The sequence below is a fragment of the Aspergillus niger genome (assembly GCF_000002855.4).
Source record: "Aspergillus niger supercontig An15".
Lineage (NCBI taxonomy): Eukaryota > Fungi > Ascomycota > Eurotiomycetes > Eurotiales > Aspergillaceae > Aspergillus > Aspergillus niger.
The window spans coordinates 1,403,354-1,416,877 of NT_166530.1; the positions used below are offsets into that span (position 1 = coordinate 1,403,354).

The 13,524-nt window shown below is 50.2% G+C and overlaps 5 protein-coding genes across 5 annotated transcripts; 4 read left to right on the forward strand and 1 right to left on the reverse strand.

The window, feature by feature from the left end:
* Positions 1 to 458: 458 nt before the first annotated feature.
* Positions 459 to 3,797, forward strand: An15g06020 (uncharacterized protein; the record flags this gene model as incomplete). The annotated part of the gene is made up of 5 exons (XM_001397094.3): positions 459 to 464; positions 524 to 612; positions 681 to 766; positions 818 to 3,602; positions 3,659 to 3,797. The coding sequence occupies 5 exons, from the start codon at positions 459 to 461 to the stop codon at positions 3,795 to 3,797; spliced, it is 3,105 nt and encodes a 1,034-aa protein (XP_001397131.3).
* A 562-nt stretch (positions 3,798 to 4,359) lies between these two features.
* On the forward strand, positions 4,360 to 5,628 carry An15g06030 (uncharacterized protein; the record flags this gene model as incomplete). The annotated part of the gene is made up of 5 exons (XM_001397095.3): positions 4,360 to 4,365; positions 4,438 to 4,606; positions 4,673 to 4,759; positions 4,818 to 4,993; positions 5,056 to 5,628. 5 exons carry the CDS (start codon positions 4,360 to 4,362, stop codon positions 5,626 to 5,628), a joined length of 1,011 nt encoding a protein of 336 aa, XP_001397132.3.
* A 693-nt stretch (positions 5,629 to 6,321) lies between these two features.
* On the reverse strand, positions 6,322 to 8,526 carry An15g06040 (uncharacterized protein; the record flags this gene model as incomplete). Its single annotated transcript, XM_059744741.1, has 8 exons — positions 6,322 to 6,841; positions 6,904 to 6,936; positions 6,990 to 7,093; positions 7,151 to 7,212; positions 7,262 to 7,881; positions 7,947 to 8,154; positions 8,247 to 8,327; positions 8,397 to 8,526. The coding sequence occupies 8 exons, from the start codon at positions 8,524 to 8,526 to the stop codon at positions 6,322 to 6,324; spliced, it is 1,758 nt and encodes a 585-aa protein (XP_059602592.1).
* Positions 8,527 to 9,204: 678 nt separating this feature from the next.
* Positions 9,205 to 10,224, forward strand: An15g06050 (uncharacterized protein; the record flags this gene model as incomplete). Its single annotated transcript, XM_059744742.1, has 3 exons — positions 9,205 to 9,364; positions 9,400 to 9,633; positions 9,689 to 10,224. 3 exons carry the CDS (start codon positions 9,205 to 9,207, stop codon positions 10,222 to 10,224), a joined length of 930 nt encoding a protein of 309 aa, XP_059602593.1.
* An 879-nt stretch (positions 10,225 to 11,103) lies between these two features.
* Positions 11,104 to 13,049, forward strand: An15g06060 (hypothetical protein; the record flags this gene model as incomplete). Its single annotated transcript, XM_059744743.1, has 8 exons — positions 11,104 to 11,188; positions 11,521 to 11,736; positions 11,787 to 12,024; positions 12,073 to 12,183; positions 12,267 to 12,336; positions 12,420 to 12,593; positions 12,816 to 12,941; positions 12,984 to 13,049. The coding sequence occupies 8 exons, from the start codon at positions 11,104 to 11,106 to the stop codon at positions 13,047 to 13,049; spliced, it is 1,086 nt and encodes a 361-aa protein (XP_059602594.1).
* Between the last annotated feature and the right edge of the window lie 475 nt (positions 13,050 to 13,524).

A 13,524-nucleotide genomic window follows, 5' to 3' on the forward strand; every position in this document is an offset into this window, starting at 1 on the left:
GGCTCCAGCCAATGAGTGGCGGCAAACCTGCTGAGTCAGCCATCAACAGCTTGTCCCTCTCTTACGTCGCCGCTGAGAGAGCTCGCAGCATTAGTGATCCATCCTTCTTCCTTCTTCCCCGCCTCTCTCACGCTTTCTATATTATATACTGCGATACCTGCGCCTTGTCTTTCATTCTACTTCAAAAGTCTTGCTCTTGCACTAGAGTATATTGTCCGTCTGTACTTTGCTATCGCTTTCGTGCCATCTCGCCTCGCCCGCTTCCGCGTACCTCACCGCTCCTACCCCTCCTACCTGACCATACATCAGGAGTATACTGCCTGAAAGTCTTGCTCCAAGTGGCAAGACTTTCATCTTAAGTTTTCACAATTCCCACCGAAATTCCCGTTCGCGACGCTGCGAAGCTGGGAAAGCGAAGAGCGTCTGCCGACAACAAAGCTCCGCCGGAGAAGAAGATCATGACTGTATGCCTTATCACCCGGGTGATGCCAAAACAACTTTGTCAGTTACTGATCAGTCTTAGGACGCAAAGATGCAAGTGGATAACCCACAGGAGACTGTGGAGGCGATCAAGCAAGGAGAAATTGATGAGTCGTTGTACAGCCGGCAACTGTAAGTGTTTTATCTCCATGTCCTTTCGCCACTATTAGACAGACACTGATGGGTTGTGATGTGTATAGGTACGTCCTCGGTCATGAAGCTATGAAGCGTATGGGATCTTCAAACGTGCTTGTTGTCGGATTGAAGGGTCTGGGTGTTGAAATCGGTGGGTACAACATCTTGCATATAATCTGAACAAATTATTGATTACTACCAGCCAAGAACATCGCCCTTGCCGGTGTGAAGTCCCTCACATTGTACGATCCTGCCCCTGTCGCCATCTCGGACCTGTCCTCCCAGTTCTTCCTCCAGCCCCAAGACGTCGGCAAGCCGCGTGCCGAGGTCACAGCTCCCAGAGTCGCAGAGCTCAACTCCTACGTCCCCGTCACAGTCCATGAGGGCAGCAATATCGCAGAGAACCTCGAAGAGTTGAAGCGTTATCAGGCTGTTGTCCTCACCTTGACTCCTTTGAAGGATCAGCTCGCGATTGCCGACTTCTGCCACAAGAATGGCATTTACCTTACTATCACGGATACCTTCGGTCTCTTTGGTTATCTCTTCAATGACTTCGGTAAGAACTTCACTGTCGGTGATGCGACAGGTGAGGAGCCCGTCAGTGGAATTGTGGCGGCTATCGACGAGAATGGCTTGGTCTCGGCTCTTGACGAGACCCGTCACGGCCTGGAGGACGGTGATTTTGTGACTTTCTCCGAGATCAAGGGCATGGAGGGTCTCAACGGTTGTGCTCCTCGCAAAGTTACTGTGAAGGGGCCTTACACCTTCTCCATTGGTGATGTCTCTGATCTGGGAACATACCAGAGTGGCGGTATCTACTCTCAAGTCAAGATGCCTAAGTTCATGGATTTCGCTCCCCTTAGCGAACAGATCAAGAAACCCGAGTTTATCATTTCGGACTTTGCGAAATTTGACCGGCCACAACAATTGCATATTGGTGTCCAGGCACTCCACAAGTTCGCAGAGAGCCACAATGGCGATCTTCCTCGCCCTCATAATGATAGCGATGCCCAAGACGTGTTCAAGATTGCCAATGAACTGGCTTCGAGCCTCGAAGAGAAGGTGGAGCTGGATGAGAAGCTCATCAAGGAGCTGAGTTACCAAGCCCGCGGCGACCTGAACCCCCTGGCAGCTTTGTTCGGAGGCATTGCGGCGCAAGAAGTCTTGAAGGCGGTCTCTGGAAAGTTCAACCCTGTTAATCAGTGGCTCTACTTTGACTCTTTGGAGTCTCTTCCCACCTCCATCACCCGCTCTGAGGAGGCTTGTAAGCCTCTCGGCACCCGGTACGATGGTCAAATTGCAGTTTTCGGCAAGGAGTTCCAGGACAAGATTGCCAACGTCAGGCAGTTCCTCGTAGGAGCAGGTGCCATTGGGTGTGAGACGCTGAAGAACTGGGCCATGATGGGTCTTGGAACTGGTCCTAAGGGGAAGATCATTGTGACCGATATGGATCAGATCGAGAAGAGTAACCTCAACAGACAATTCCTGTTCCGCAGCCGGGACGTTGGCAAGCTCAAGAGCGAATGCGCTTCCGCTGCTGTGCAGGCCATGAACCCTGAACTGAACGGTAAGATTGTCACGCTCCGGGACCGTGTCGGACCCGACACCGAGCACGTCTTCAACGAGGAATTCTGGGAAGACTTGGACGGTGTTACGAATGCCCTGGACAACGTGGATGCAAGAACCTATGTCGACCGTCGTTGCGTCTTCTTCAGGAAGCCCCTGTTGGAGAGTGGAACTCTCGGTACAAAGGGCAACACTCAGGTTGTCCTGCCTCGCATCACTGAGTCCTACTCTAGCTCCCAAGACCCGCCGGAGAAGACATTCCCTATGTGCACTCTGAAGAGTTTCCCCAACCGGATCGAGCATACTATCGCTTGGGCCAGGGACCTCTTCCAGACCTACTTTGTCGGCCCTCCCGAGGCTGTCAACATGTATCTGTCCCAGCCAAACTATATCCAGCAGACACTCAAGCAGGCCGGTAATGAGAAGCAGACGCTGGAGCACCTTCGTGACTTCCTGGTCACCGATAAGCCCTTGACCTTCGATGACTGCATCGTTTGGGCCCGTAACCAATTCGAGGCGCAGTACAACAACGCTATCCAGCAGCTTCTCTACAACTTCCCGCGTGACTCCAAGACATCCTCTGGACAGCTTTTCTGGTCTGGACCCAAGCGTGCGCCCACTCCGCTGAAGTTTGACAGCGCAAACCCCACTCATCTTTCTTTCATCGTTGCTGGTGCCAATCTCCACGCTTTCAACTACGGCATCAAGAACCCTGGCGCCGACAAGGCCTACTACAGGAAGGTTGTCGACAACATGATCGTTCCAGAATTCACCCCCAAGTCGGGCATCAAGATCCAAGCTAATGAGAACGATCCTGACCCGGACGCTCCGGCCGCTGGCTCGTCCTTTGACGACAACCAGGAGATTCAGCGCCTTGTGGACTCCCTTCCATCCCCCAAGGATCTGGCTGGCTTCCGCTTGAACCCTGTTGAATTTGAGAAGGATGACGACACGAACCACCACATCGACTTCATCACCGCTGCCAGCAACCTGCGTGCCGACAACTACGATATCCCCCAGGCTGATCGCCACAAGACCAAGTTCATTGCTGGCAAGATCATTCCTGCCATTGCTACCACGACGGCATTGGTGACTGGGTTGGTCGCGCTGGAGCTGTTCAAGATCATTGACGGCAAAGACGACATTGAGCAGTACAAGAATGGATTCGTGAACCTTGCGCTTCCATTCCTGGGCTTCAGTGAGCCTATTGCCAGTCCCAAGGGCAAGTACATGGGTAAGGAGGGCGAGGTTACGATCGACCAGATCTGGGATCGCTTCGAGGTGGATGATATTCCTCTGCAGGATTTCCTCAAGCACTTCTCCGACATGGGATTAGAGATCAGCATGGTTAGCTCTGGCGTTAGTCTCCTGTACGCCAGCTTCTATGGACCATCAAAGGTTAAGGACCGTCTTCCTATGAAGTATGTACCCCCGATAACCACGGAGAGCATTACAGTACTAATCGCTTATGATATAGGATGAGCAAGTTGGTGGAGCACATCAGCAAGAAGCCAGTTCCGGAGCACCAAAAGAACGTCATCTTCGAGGTGACGGCGGAGGATCAGACGGAGGAGGATGTCGAGATTCCGTATGTGATGGTGAAGCTGAGGAAGTAGAGGGGCTGATCGGCACGAGCGCAAGCAAAGGCCCATGATCTCTCTGGATATGTCCGTTTACGCACTAGACACCATAGTATAAGTAGCTTTTCTATCTTCTCAATTAAATTCTTCTAGGAATATACTACTGTCTATGTTCCGCGTTTTTCGATGATCTTGACTAAATAGCAGACTAATCAGTCTAAGTGGTTCCGCGAAAGATGAGGAATTGATTAATTAGTTAACTAATGAATGAGCAAGCTGTTTGTCAGCGGGAGGCTTAACTCCCCGTTATTAACGCCTCCGTAAGCAATGCTGTAAGCAAACCATCACGTCATTGGCTCCCCGCACCCCATCCGTCAGCGTCTGGCCTCGTATCGCCTCGTCCTACTTTTTGTATATGAACGAGCTCCCTGCCCCTCCTTGCCATTGCTCATTGTTCCCAATGTTTCCTGCTCTTCATCGACTTCGACAAGTCTCGCAACATATCTTGCAACCCAAATCTATCACCAGCTTTCCACGTCCAGCCGCCTGCAGAAGCTCCTTCCTCCCCGCACAGCCTATCTTTACTCCAGCACGCACCATGGCTGTAAGTCACTACTATCACTAGCTGATCCACTCAATACCAATCCCATAAAACTAACAATCTACGCTTATACAGACAGGCAACAGTGGCAAGATCACAGACTGGGTCAATCCCAATGACAAGTCCGGCGAGTTCAAGCGCCAGACATCAGTTTTCCGCAACTGGATCTCCAGAGAGCCTGGCGCTCAATTCCCTCCAGAGAAGGGCCGTTATCACCTCTACGTCTCTTACGCCTGTCCTTGGGGTGCGTTTCTTTCCTTTTTATCCCGATCTACCTTTACACATACTAATGCTACAATTCTTCGCACAGCCCACCGGACTCTGATCACGCGCAAGCTCAAGGGTCTTGAGGATATCATCTCCTACACCTCCGTCCACTGGCATCTAGGAGAAAAGGGTTTGTTCTCTCACACACCGAATAACCCGAGGAAATAGCTCACACAACCAAAAAACAGGCTGGCGCTTCGCGACCGCAGAAGAACAACAACCCGAGCAGAACGTCACCACCGACCCTCTACACGAGTACACTCACCTGCGCGAAATCTACTTCTCCAATGACCCCGACTACACCGGCCGCTTCACCGTTCCAGTCCTGTTCGACAAGAAAACCAACCGCATCGTAAGCAACGAGGTAAGCACATCATCCTTCCCCACTAAGCAAAGTACAAAGCGTTAATCTTCCGACGAAACTAGAGCGCCGAAATCATCCGCATGCTTTACTACGAATTCGACGACCTCCTCCCGGAACCCTACAAATCCGTCGACTTATTCCCCTCCTCCCTCCGCACCGAGATCGACTCCTCCAACGAATGGATCTACAACGACGTCAACAACGGCGTCTACAAGTCCGGCTTCGCCACCACACAAGAAGCATATGAAAAGGCCGTCACGACGCTATTCTCCTCGCTCGACAAGATCGAGGTTCATCTGGCGGACTCGAAGAACGCGCCGTACTTCTTCGGCTCGGAAATCACGGAGGCGGACATTCGTCTGTTCACGACCATCATTCGCTTTGATCCTGTCTATGTGCAGCACTTCAAGTGCAATATTCGCGATATTCGGTCCGGGTATCCTGCTATCCATCGCTGGATGAGGAAGTTGTATTGGGATGTGCCGGCTTTTAAGGAGACGACGAACTTTGAGCATATCAAGTTCCATTATACGAAGAGTCATAAGCAGATTAATCAGTTTGCGATTACGCCAGTTGGGCCGCTGCCGGATGTCTTGCCCAAGGATGAGGAGGTCAGGGCAGTTAAGGGGGCTTAGGGGTTCTTTGGTGCAGTTTAGAATATGTTAATGTTACTACAAGGTTCTGTATAATTTGCAAATATGCAAAGTTGTATTTCAGCTAAATGTGCAAGCTATGTATCTCTCTATATTCATGTATCGACGCAACATGTGCGGTGTGGGGTATGACCCTACGTACAATTAGGAAAAAGGTTAACGGAAAAGAATCCTCCCCAGCGACACCCCCATAAAATTCAATGTACAGAAGACAGAAGCAATGTGAAACTCCATAGCAATGCTTTGTCGCGCGACGCCCTGCCATGCTAGTCAAGCCGGTCATGCGACTCTCCCAATCCGTGGGGAAGCTGGCTATCCAAGTGAAATAGCTTTCCGATTTCACGATACCAGCAATGGGTGAGATGAACGAAATAGTCAAAGCCATCGGGCTGTTCAGCGAGAAAGGTGCAGCAATAAAAAAGAGGGACGGTAATCTCTTGACGGGGAGTGGTGTGTGGACAAAGGACAGATCCACATTATCGCCCTAAAGAGATGTCGATGTGCCCGTGGGGGCTTTATGGGTATCTCAAACGCAATGTCTAAAAACGGTGGTAAGTAGAAGGAAATGCGAGAATATGGCGAAACAATTGGTAAAGTTCCAAGCCACGGTGTCAACACAGCCATATTTGTCTCTGAGCAGTAAGCAAACCCCAGAAACTGGCTCTAATGAGCCGTCTATTTCAACCCAAGCATTCGCTTCGAGTTTTCATAAACGACATAGCTGATGGACACTGCAGGTGCGACCTTAAGAAGATTCGGCGTCAGCCCTTTGTAAAAGCCACGCAGCCCTTCGGTCTGTATTGTCTTGCGAGCGACATCTCCAATCCCGTTGTAGGTCGCGGGATGCAGAACGGTGCCTTGGGCTTGCATTCTCGTCCTGAGAACGTTCAGTGGATAGACAACCGAGGCGCCAAATCCTCCACTCATAGCGCCAATTGCTCCGGTGGTGAAGTTGTTAAGAGGCACGTCGTCCTCATGACAATTGTTCAAGCGAGCTTTCCGCGCGATTAACGCTCGCTTCATGTATTCAAAAGTGGACAGATCGATGGCAGCGTAAGGAAACATGCCAACAAGGCCAAGTGGCAAGCCACGGAAAAAGCCCAGTAGGCCGTGTTTGCACCACACCTTCTTAAACGTAGCTGCAATGAGCTGGTTTCCCTTCAGGCCACCTTCGACGGTGTCACACTGCATGCGACTAATGTAAAGTTAGTTTCGAAAAACAAGCAAATGATACCAGCAACCAAAGGTATGACTTACAATTTCAAGGTATCAAGAGGGTAGACGAAGCACCTGCATATGTGTTAGATCGGCTATCTTGCTTGAGAATGGCTACTCCAACGTACTGTGCAACCATTCCACCGCAACCCCCAGATAGGAATTGTGATACAGGCATGAGACGTTTGGGGTCACCATGGCCCTCCAGGCGGGCGAAAGCACGCTTTGCAGACTGTCGCACGTCAGTCGCATGAAGACAAGTTTGAGTTGTATCGAGCAGTTAACTCACTTCATAAGCACCGAACTTAATGGCTGACTCGGGCATGACTTTCACAACGTTGAGACCGTTGCCTATGACAGTGAGAAATATGTCATAACTTGAACTATTTATGGGTCTTACCTGCGAACAAACTCCGGATACCGCCTGCACGCCACAGATCTTTCACGGCTTCGACGAGGGTTTTCGACGCCTTTCCCGCAGCACGCAGCGGAGCGCCATCTTTCGCTGCGCGGACTGCTGATGATTTCACGCCAGTCTGAGCAATGAGATAGACCTTGAGTCGGTCCAAGGGCGCGGTTGCTGTCCTGGACACTGCGCCTGCGATACCACCGGCAACGAAGTAACCTAATTGAGGAGTGCTTTCGGTCAACTTCTGTTCATAATATCGGAAGGACATCCACATGGCGACGATCCTGGGTATGGGCAACCACTCCAGTTCCAGGTCATTGTCTAAGGGTGTAGAGTCATCCTCAAACTCGACCCCAACCTCGGACACGCCGGTGGCTTCCGCGTAGGCTGAAGGAATCAAGAGTGTCAAAACGTGCACTGGGAAAACGTTGGAGAGGAGGTTCTGTAAGGCCAAGATATAACGTTTAAGAAACGAGTGGTCTGTACCTAAGCCCTGCAGATCATTGATGTGGACATCTCCTTCCGGGTTAAGATTTCCCGTGGCGGTGTAGTATGACAAGACAGCGCGGAGGTTTGAGGACGAGTAGGCGGGCAGGAAAAGGAGAAAATCCCTGGATACCAACAGGTCATTAGCTGACAACCCCAGACACCTTCAGCTGACCGCTATAGTACGTACCTCCACTCCGCATAAGAGATGACGCCATCTTTGTTGCTATCGACCTCCGCGAAGAATTCTTCCAGCCTTGCGTTGGAGACCGTGACCCCGGATCTCGAAAAAGCGGTCTTGAGCTCATTCTTATCGATCTCGCCGTTGTGATTGTGGTCTATGCTCTCGAACAGTTGCCAGAGGCCGATTTCGGTATGATCAACGAAGGCCCGGAATTCTGGTGAACATTAGGTTGGAAAAACGACTGGCGTCTATAGCCAGTGACACTAGGAGGAATGAGACGCTATGGTGTGCGACGCATGATCTTACCAGGATAATCTATGTAGCCATCCCCGTTGGTATCCACTGCCTTGATGATATCGCGTAACATAGGGTCTGCATTCTTGAGCGCTGTTGCATCCCAAGCCGTCAGGTCATCTGCACCGAGCTGCACGGGATCATGTCATGATGGGGACTTACGGTGATCGATCTTTTTTAGTCCTTTCTTTAGGCCATTGAAGTCAAGATGACCTTCACCCTTGGTATCCAAGCGCTGCCAGAGTTGGGCGACTCTCTGGTCCCGATCTTTTTGCGACTCGCCAGTGTCCATGTTCGGTGAAAAGTGATTCTTATCACAACTGCGTCATTATTTTTTTAAGGAGGGGTCAGCGGAGTTGAAGAGGAGGGATTCCCTGTCGCAACAGGGCAGAAGGTGAAGGTGAGTGAATAATTTGGGCATCGAAAATCACGGTGGTGAAATTATGCACGAAGTGATAATCCGGCGTTCATGATTGTCGTTGAAGGTCAGCTGGGGTGAGGCCGATAGCCGTGAGAAATCCAGGCGCGATGATTTGCTTTCCTTACGACATGAACCGGAAGAAAACTAGACCCCGGCCCGGTCGTCACCAAATCTCCCGGCTATTCCCGTTTAGGCGCCTTCCACTCCCGCCTTTCACTCTTGCCTCCAGTTCGGCCCCTTCGGAGTCCCATCTCCGACCTGCACGACATCAAACCTCATCTTCACTCCGATTGCTAAAAGGGGTGTGTGTTGCCTGGATTCAGGCTGTTGCTCCCCTCATCGATTCACCCTCCAGCGCTCCTGAACTAGTGGGTCGTATACCATACCAGCCACACATCCACACCCCCGGATGCCCAAAGCCAACTGGATAATCTGTACCCATCCAGCACCTCTTAGGCCCAAAGGGAAAAGCACTATGGTGGCTATTGCTACCTCTTCTATACTAGATTAACCCCCACACGATACCCCCTTCCCGCTAGACTCCCAACAATGGCTGCTAATTACTGGGCATCAACTCAACGCCGACACTGGCTCTTCACGAGAGAGAAGTTGGCAGAGATTCGGGAGAACTTTAGAGAGCGGGACATGGTCGCTCATAGTCAGTTTCCTCTGCCGGATCAGAGGTTGCTGAACATCTACTTCAGTCAACGTAAGATAACATAGTATATATCCTAAATCGGTGAGCATCCGAGCTCACCAGACCAACAGAACTCATCAAATTGGGGAAACGGATGTCTACTCGACAACAAGCACTTGCGACAGCGCAAGTCTATGTCAAGAGGTTCTACACCAAGAACGAGATTAGACATACAAACCCGTATCTTGTCGTCACAACTGCCTTCTATCTGGCCTGTAAAATGGAAGAATGCCCTCAACATATTCGTTTTGTCGTCGGAGAGGCTAGAGGTCTCTGGCCAGGTACGGAACACTCGCGTTAATGCACTTCGTGCGCTTCCCGCTGACGTGGCTACAGAGTTTATTGCCCCAGATGTTTCAAAACTAGGAGAATGCGAATTCTCTTTGATATCGGAAATGAACTCTCAGCTTATTGTGCACCACCCATATCGAACTTTATCAGAACTCCAACCCGAGCTGTCACTTACGTCAGATGAAGTTGCTCTTGCATGGTCTGTAATCAACGACCACTATCTCACCGACTTGCCGCTCTTATATCCGCCTCACGTCATCGCTGTCATGGCGATTATCGTCGCCGTGGTCTTCAAGCCCAGCCAAACGAGCTTTCACGGGTCAGCAGCGCCACTGGCCAGCGCGATGCGCGATGGGGGGATGAACATCCTTGGAGCATTGGGAGATAAGGGCGGCAACGGCCCTCCTCCCCGCATTCAACGACTTATAGGATGGCTTGCCGAGAGCGAGGTGGACATCAAGGCAGTCATAGAGTGTACTCAAGAGCTGGTGTCGCTTTACGAGGTCTGGGAGCAATACAGCGAAAAGCATTGCAAGGAGCTTCTTGGACGGATGGTGAAGAGCAAGAACCTGGACAAATGAACATACCATTTTCATGCACATACATAGGATTTCAAGCGGCGTTCAACGGGGTCATGTTATTACGGAAGCATGTCATGCGCGAGCGATACTTATTTTTTTGGTCCATATTTCGGGTTTCGGCTGGTTGCAGATTGTTTCAAAACTGTTGCATTATCGCATAGTCTAAGCGGGTGCCATGGAGAAGATACTGAGAGATACAGATATACCATAAGCGAACAAACAGACTTCAAACAAACATACGCTCATCCTCCATATTAGCCCAGCTTCGAATATCCCGCATGCCAGTAACCGCTTCAACAGCAACACCATAACGCACAGTACATATTCAAACCCCACCAGAAAGCCATGATGTTTATGCGACTAAATACTATACCCTGGGCATACAACTCCCCATCCAAGTTCTCCCTGACACATACTCAACCACAAACAAGACATAGATGATATTCGTGTAACACAAACCAATCCACCCACCAACTAAGCTTCCCACATCTCCACAACTAAGATCCGTAAGAATCCAATAACAACCACAAACCAGAAACAAGGTCTTCCATGCATAGGCACCTACTGTACATACCCAGCTGTCAGAATGTGGATTTACTCCGAGTCAGTAAGCAAGCCATGTTGAAAGGCATGTAGGATTTGACTTTCAGTTCTACCAAGGTTGTCGGTCCACCGAGTAGCTCTTTACGGTGGTACCTACGCAATTACTACTTCCCTTGTTGCATGCCGATGGTAAACTATTACATACATACATCCTTGTAAACGAACGTATGTATGTATGTATGCGTGTATGCAAGCTCGTGTTCCTTGACGAAAATTCTGGAATGCGTGGGGAATTTGCATTCTGGCATGTGTTGGTAGCTACTACTGTAGCTAGGGATGGGAGGGGGAGTCAAAGGGATGGATGCTCGGATGTCAATCCGCGTAAGCGCGAGACTGGAACTACGTATCTCGCCAGGTCGCGGTGAGATTTAGATGATGACCACTGTGTTTGGTTCAACCGGTTTTGTGTGGCGCTATTTCTGTCAGTTTGTAGGCTATGCTACAAGATGATCATGGTGGGTGTTGATCTGGGAATCGGGTATATCCGTTGAATGTAACCTTCAAGCTTTTTACTCTATCTAGTCTTACCATCAGTTGAGATTGAATCTTCCACGGAGAACCGATCACGCAGTCCAGTAGTATTGACAATTTGACCCGGGCCTACAAGGTTTATCCCTCGATTTGGGAAGCTATTTCAATTGAGTTTTAGTCCGAGTTGACCCGTGAATAATCTCGCTGCTCTCCCGTTTGCAGGTGTCACAGGTACCACTCCAGCCATGCACTCTTTCTGCTTCGAAGAAGCGCCGACATACATGAACGCTACAACCCAGATTTCAGGAACTGGAAAGCTACCTATCTGGAGATATGATGTCGTTTATTGGACACCTCTAATGCAACATGGGCGCTTCCTGAGACCGTTGGCCAGACTAGGCAGGAAGATCGTGTTTCATATCCCTTGCTTCGGGGTACGTATGTGGGCGGAGATACACTTGCGCACACTCCAGTCTTGTTGTTGAGAGGGGGAGTACCCCCGAGACGGGTAGACAAGGACTATCTATCGTCCTATACACTAGCTAGATCAACAAATATTCCGGAAATGGCGTCTGGAGTGCAGCAGATCCCGCTTCACGACCCCCCGCCCATTAAGCCATGTACGTATACTTGTGTACACTCAGGCCGTGTAGCGGGCTGTGTATCTAGGCCTTTCTTCATTGCGCCGCAAAACATTCCTCCCAACAGGATTTCGTATAAAATCTGGTAAAGGGGAATACCAATTCAATACCAAGGATACCATACATACGGCAGGGATGGAAAGCGTCCGATCATAGTAAGTAGCGGCATCGGATGCCTCGAGGGTACTTTAGTTATCGGCAAAACTTACTTGCTGTATGGATCATCACCCATAAGCATGATCGAGTGACTATACCGGATTTTTCTCAGTGCGCCCCTGCCTTGGGCATCGAGATGCACCTATCATGAGATGAAGATCATACAACAAGGTTCCTGATCCCGAGAGGGGCAACTCCAGACTGCGTTGCATTTCCCATCTACCGAAAGGGCGGTGAGGTGGTCAGATCTTAGCAGGGACATTATCTTGCCGAATAGGATCAGAAATCATGTCTCATGGGGGGCTGGCTTTTTAGCAGGTTTAGTTTGGCACAATCTGGACACGGGAGAAGTGTGAGGATACCACTCTGGCATCCATGGCTAGTAGTGCCCAATCGCTTGTACAGACAAGAAAGCGCCCCCATTCCATCCCAGGTCGCTTGAGCGAGTGTATGTTCCTCCTACCTACTCTCGGGACTGCATCCTGCAGTAGTCTGCAGGTTTGGAGGAGCTGTGACCCTGCTAGCATGCGTTCTAAGCCCGATCCATAATATATTATGCTGCTATGGCTGTTCCAGTAGCCGCCATCATTCCTACCGGTCTGTTCCCTCCCATCCCCCCCTCCTCCCCCTAGGTGCATCCCCATCCTGCATTTACGCTACCGTTGACCAGTGATACGGCGTTTCAACCCCTGGGTTTAGCGTGTGCAGTGGAGGGTCCAGGCGTCGGGGAAAGTAGACCGCAAACTTGTTCTACGTTTATTGGAAAGGAGTATTGTAGATAATGAAGTACACCTATGTGTCGTGACAGCAGATGGAGTTACGGAGGATACTAAAAGCTACACTGCTGTACTATTCTTGTGAACCTTTACTGCATGGAGGGAGGTGCAGGGCCATGCAGTGGCCGTAGCGCTTGCCCCATGTGGATGGATGGGAAGACAGGGAGCAGATCCTTGACAATGCAGAGCAGCCAAGCCCAGTTCAAGATTCGGTTCCTTTTGTTGACGGCGTTCTCCGTACCTGATTGATTTTTGAGGTGAATTGGCGAGGGGACTCAAAAAACAAACAGTGATTACATGGACATAAGGCCTAAACGAGAAAATCACTATTTGTTTATTACTATTCCGTAATATATTTCTGGTCAGAAAGTACTACTGACAATAGTATCAGCTGACTATCCGCTCAATATGGAGAAGATCCAGATATTGAAGTGGAGGATTAATTTCTGTTATGGAATACTTGTCGAAGCCGTCGAAGGGTGGCCATGGCAGGAGCTGCCCGTTATTAATCTCATTAGTCAATGACAATCTTCAATGGTTGGGGGGAAAATACAAAGTCAGTTGGCCCGAGTCCCCGCCCGCCCACTCTAAGGAGCGCCTCTCCCTGAGTTGAAGACAGTTTAGGGGAGCAGATGGTGGGAAAACGGCAATAG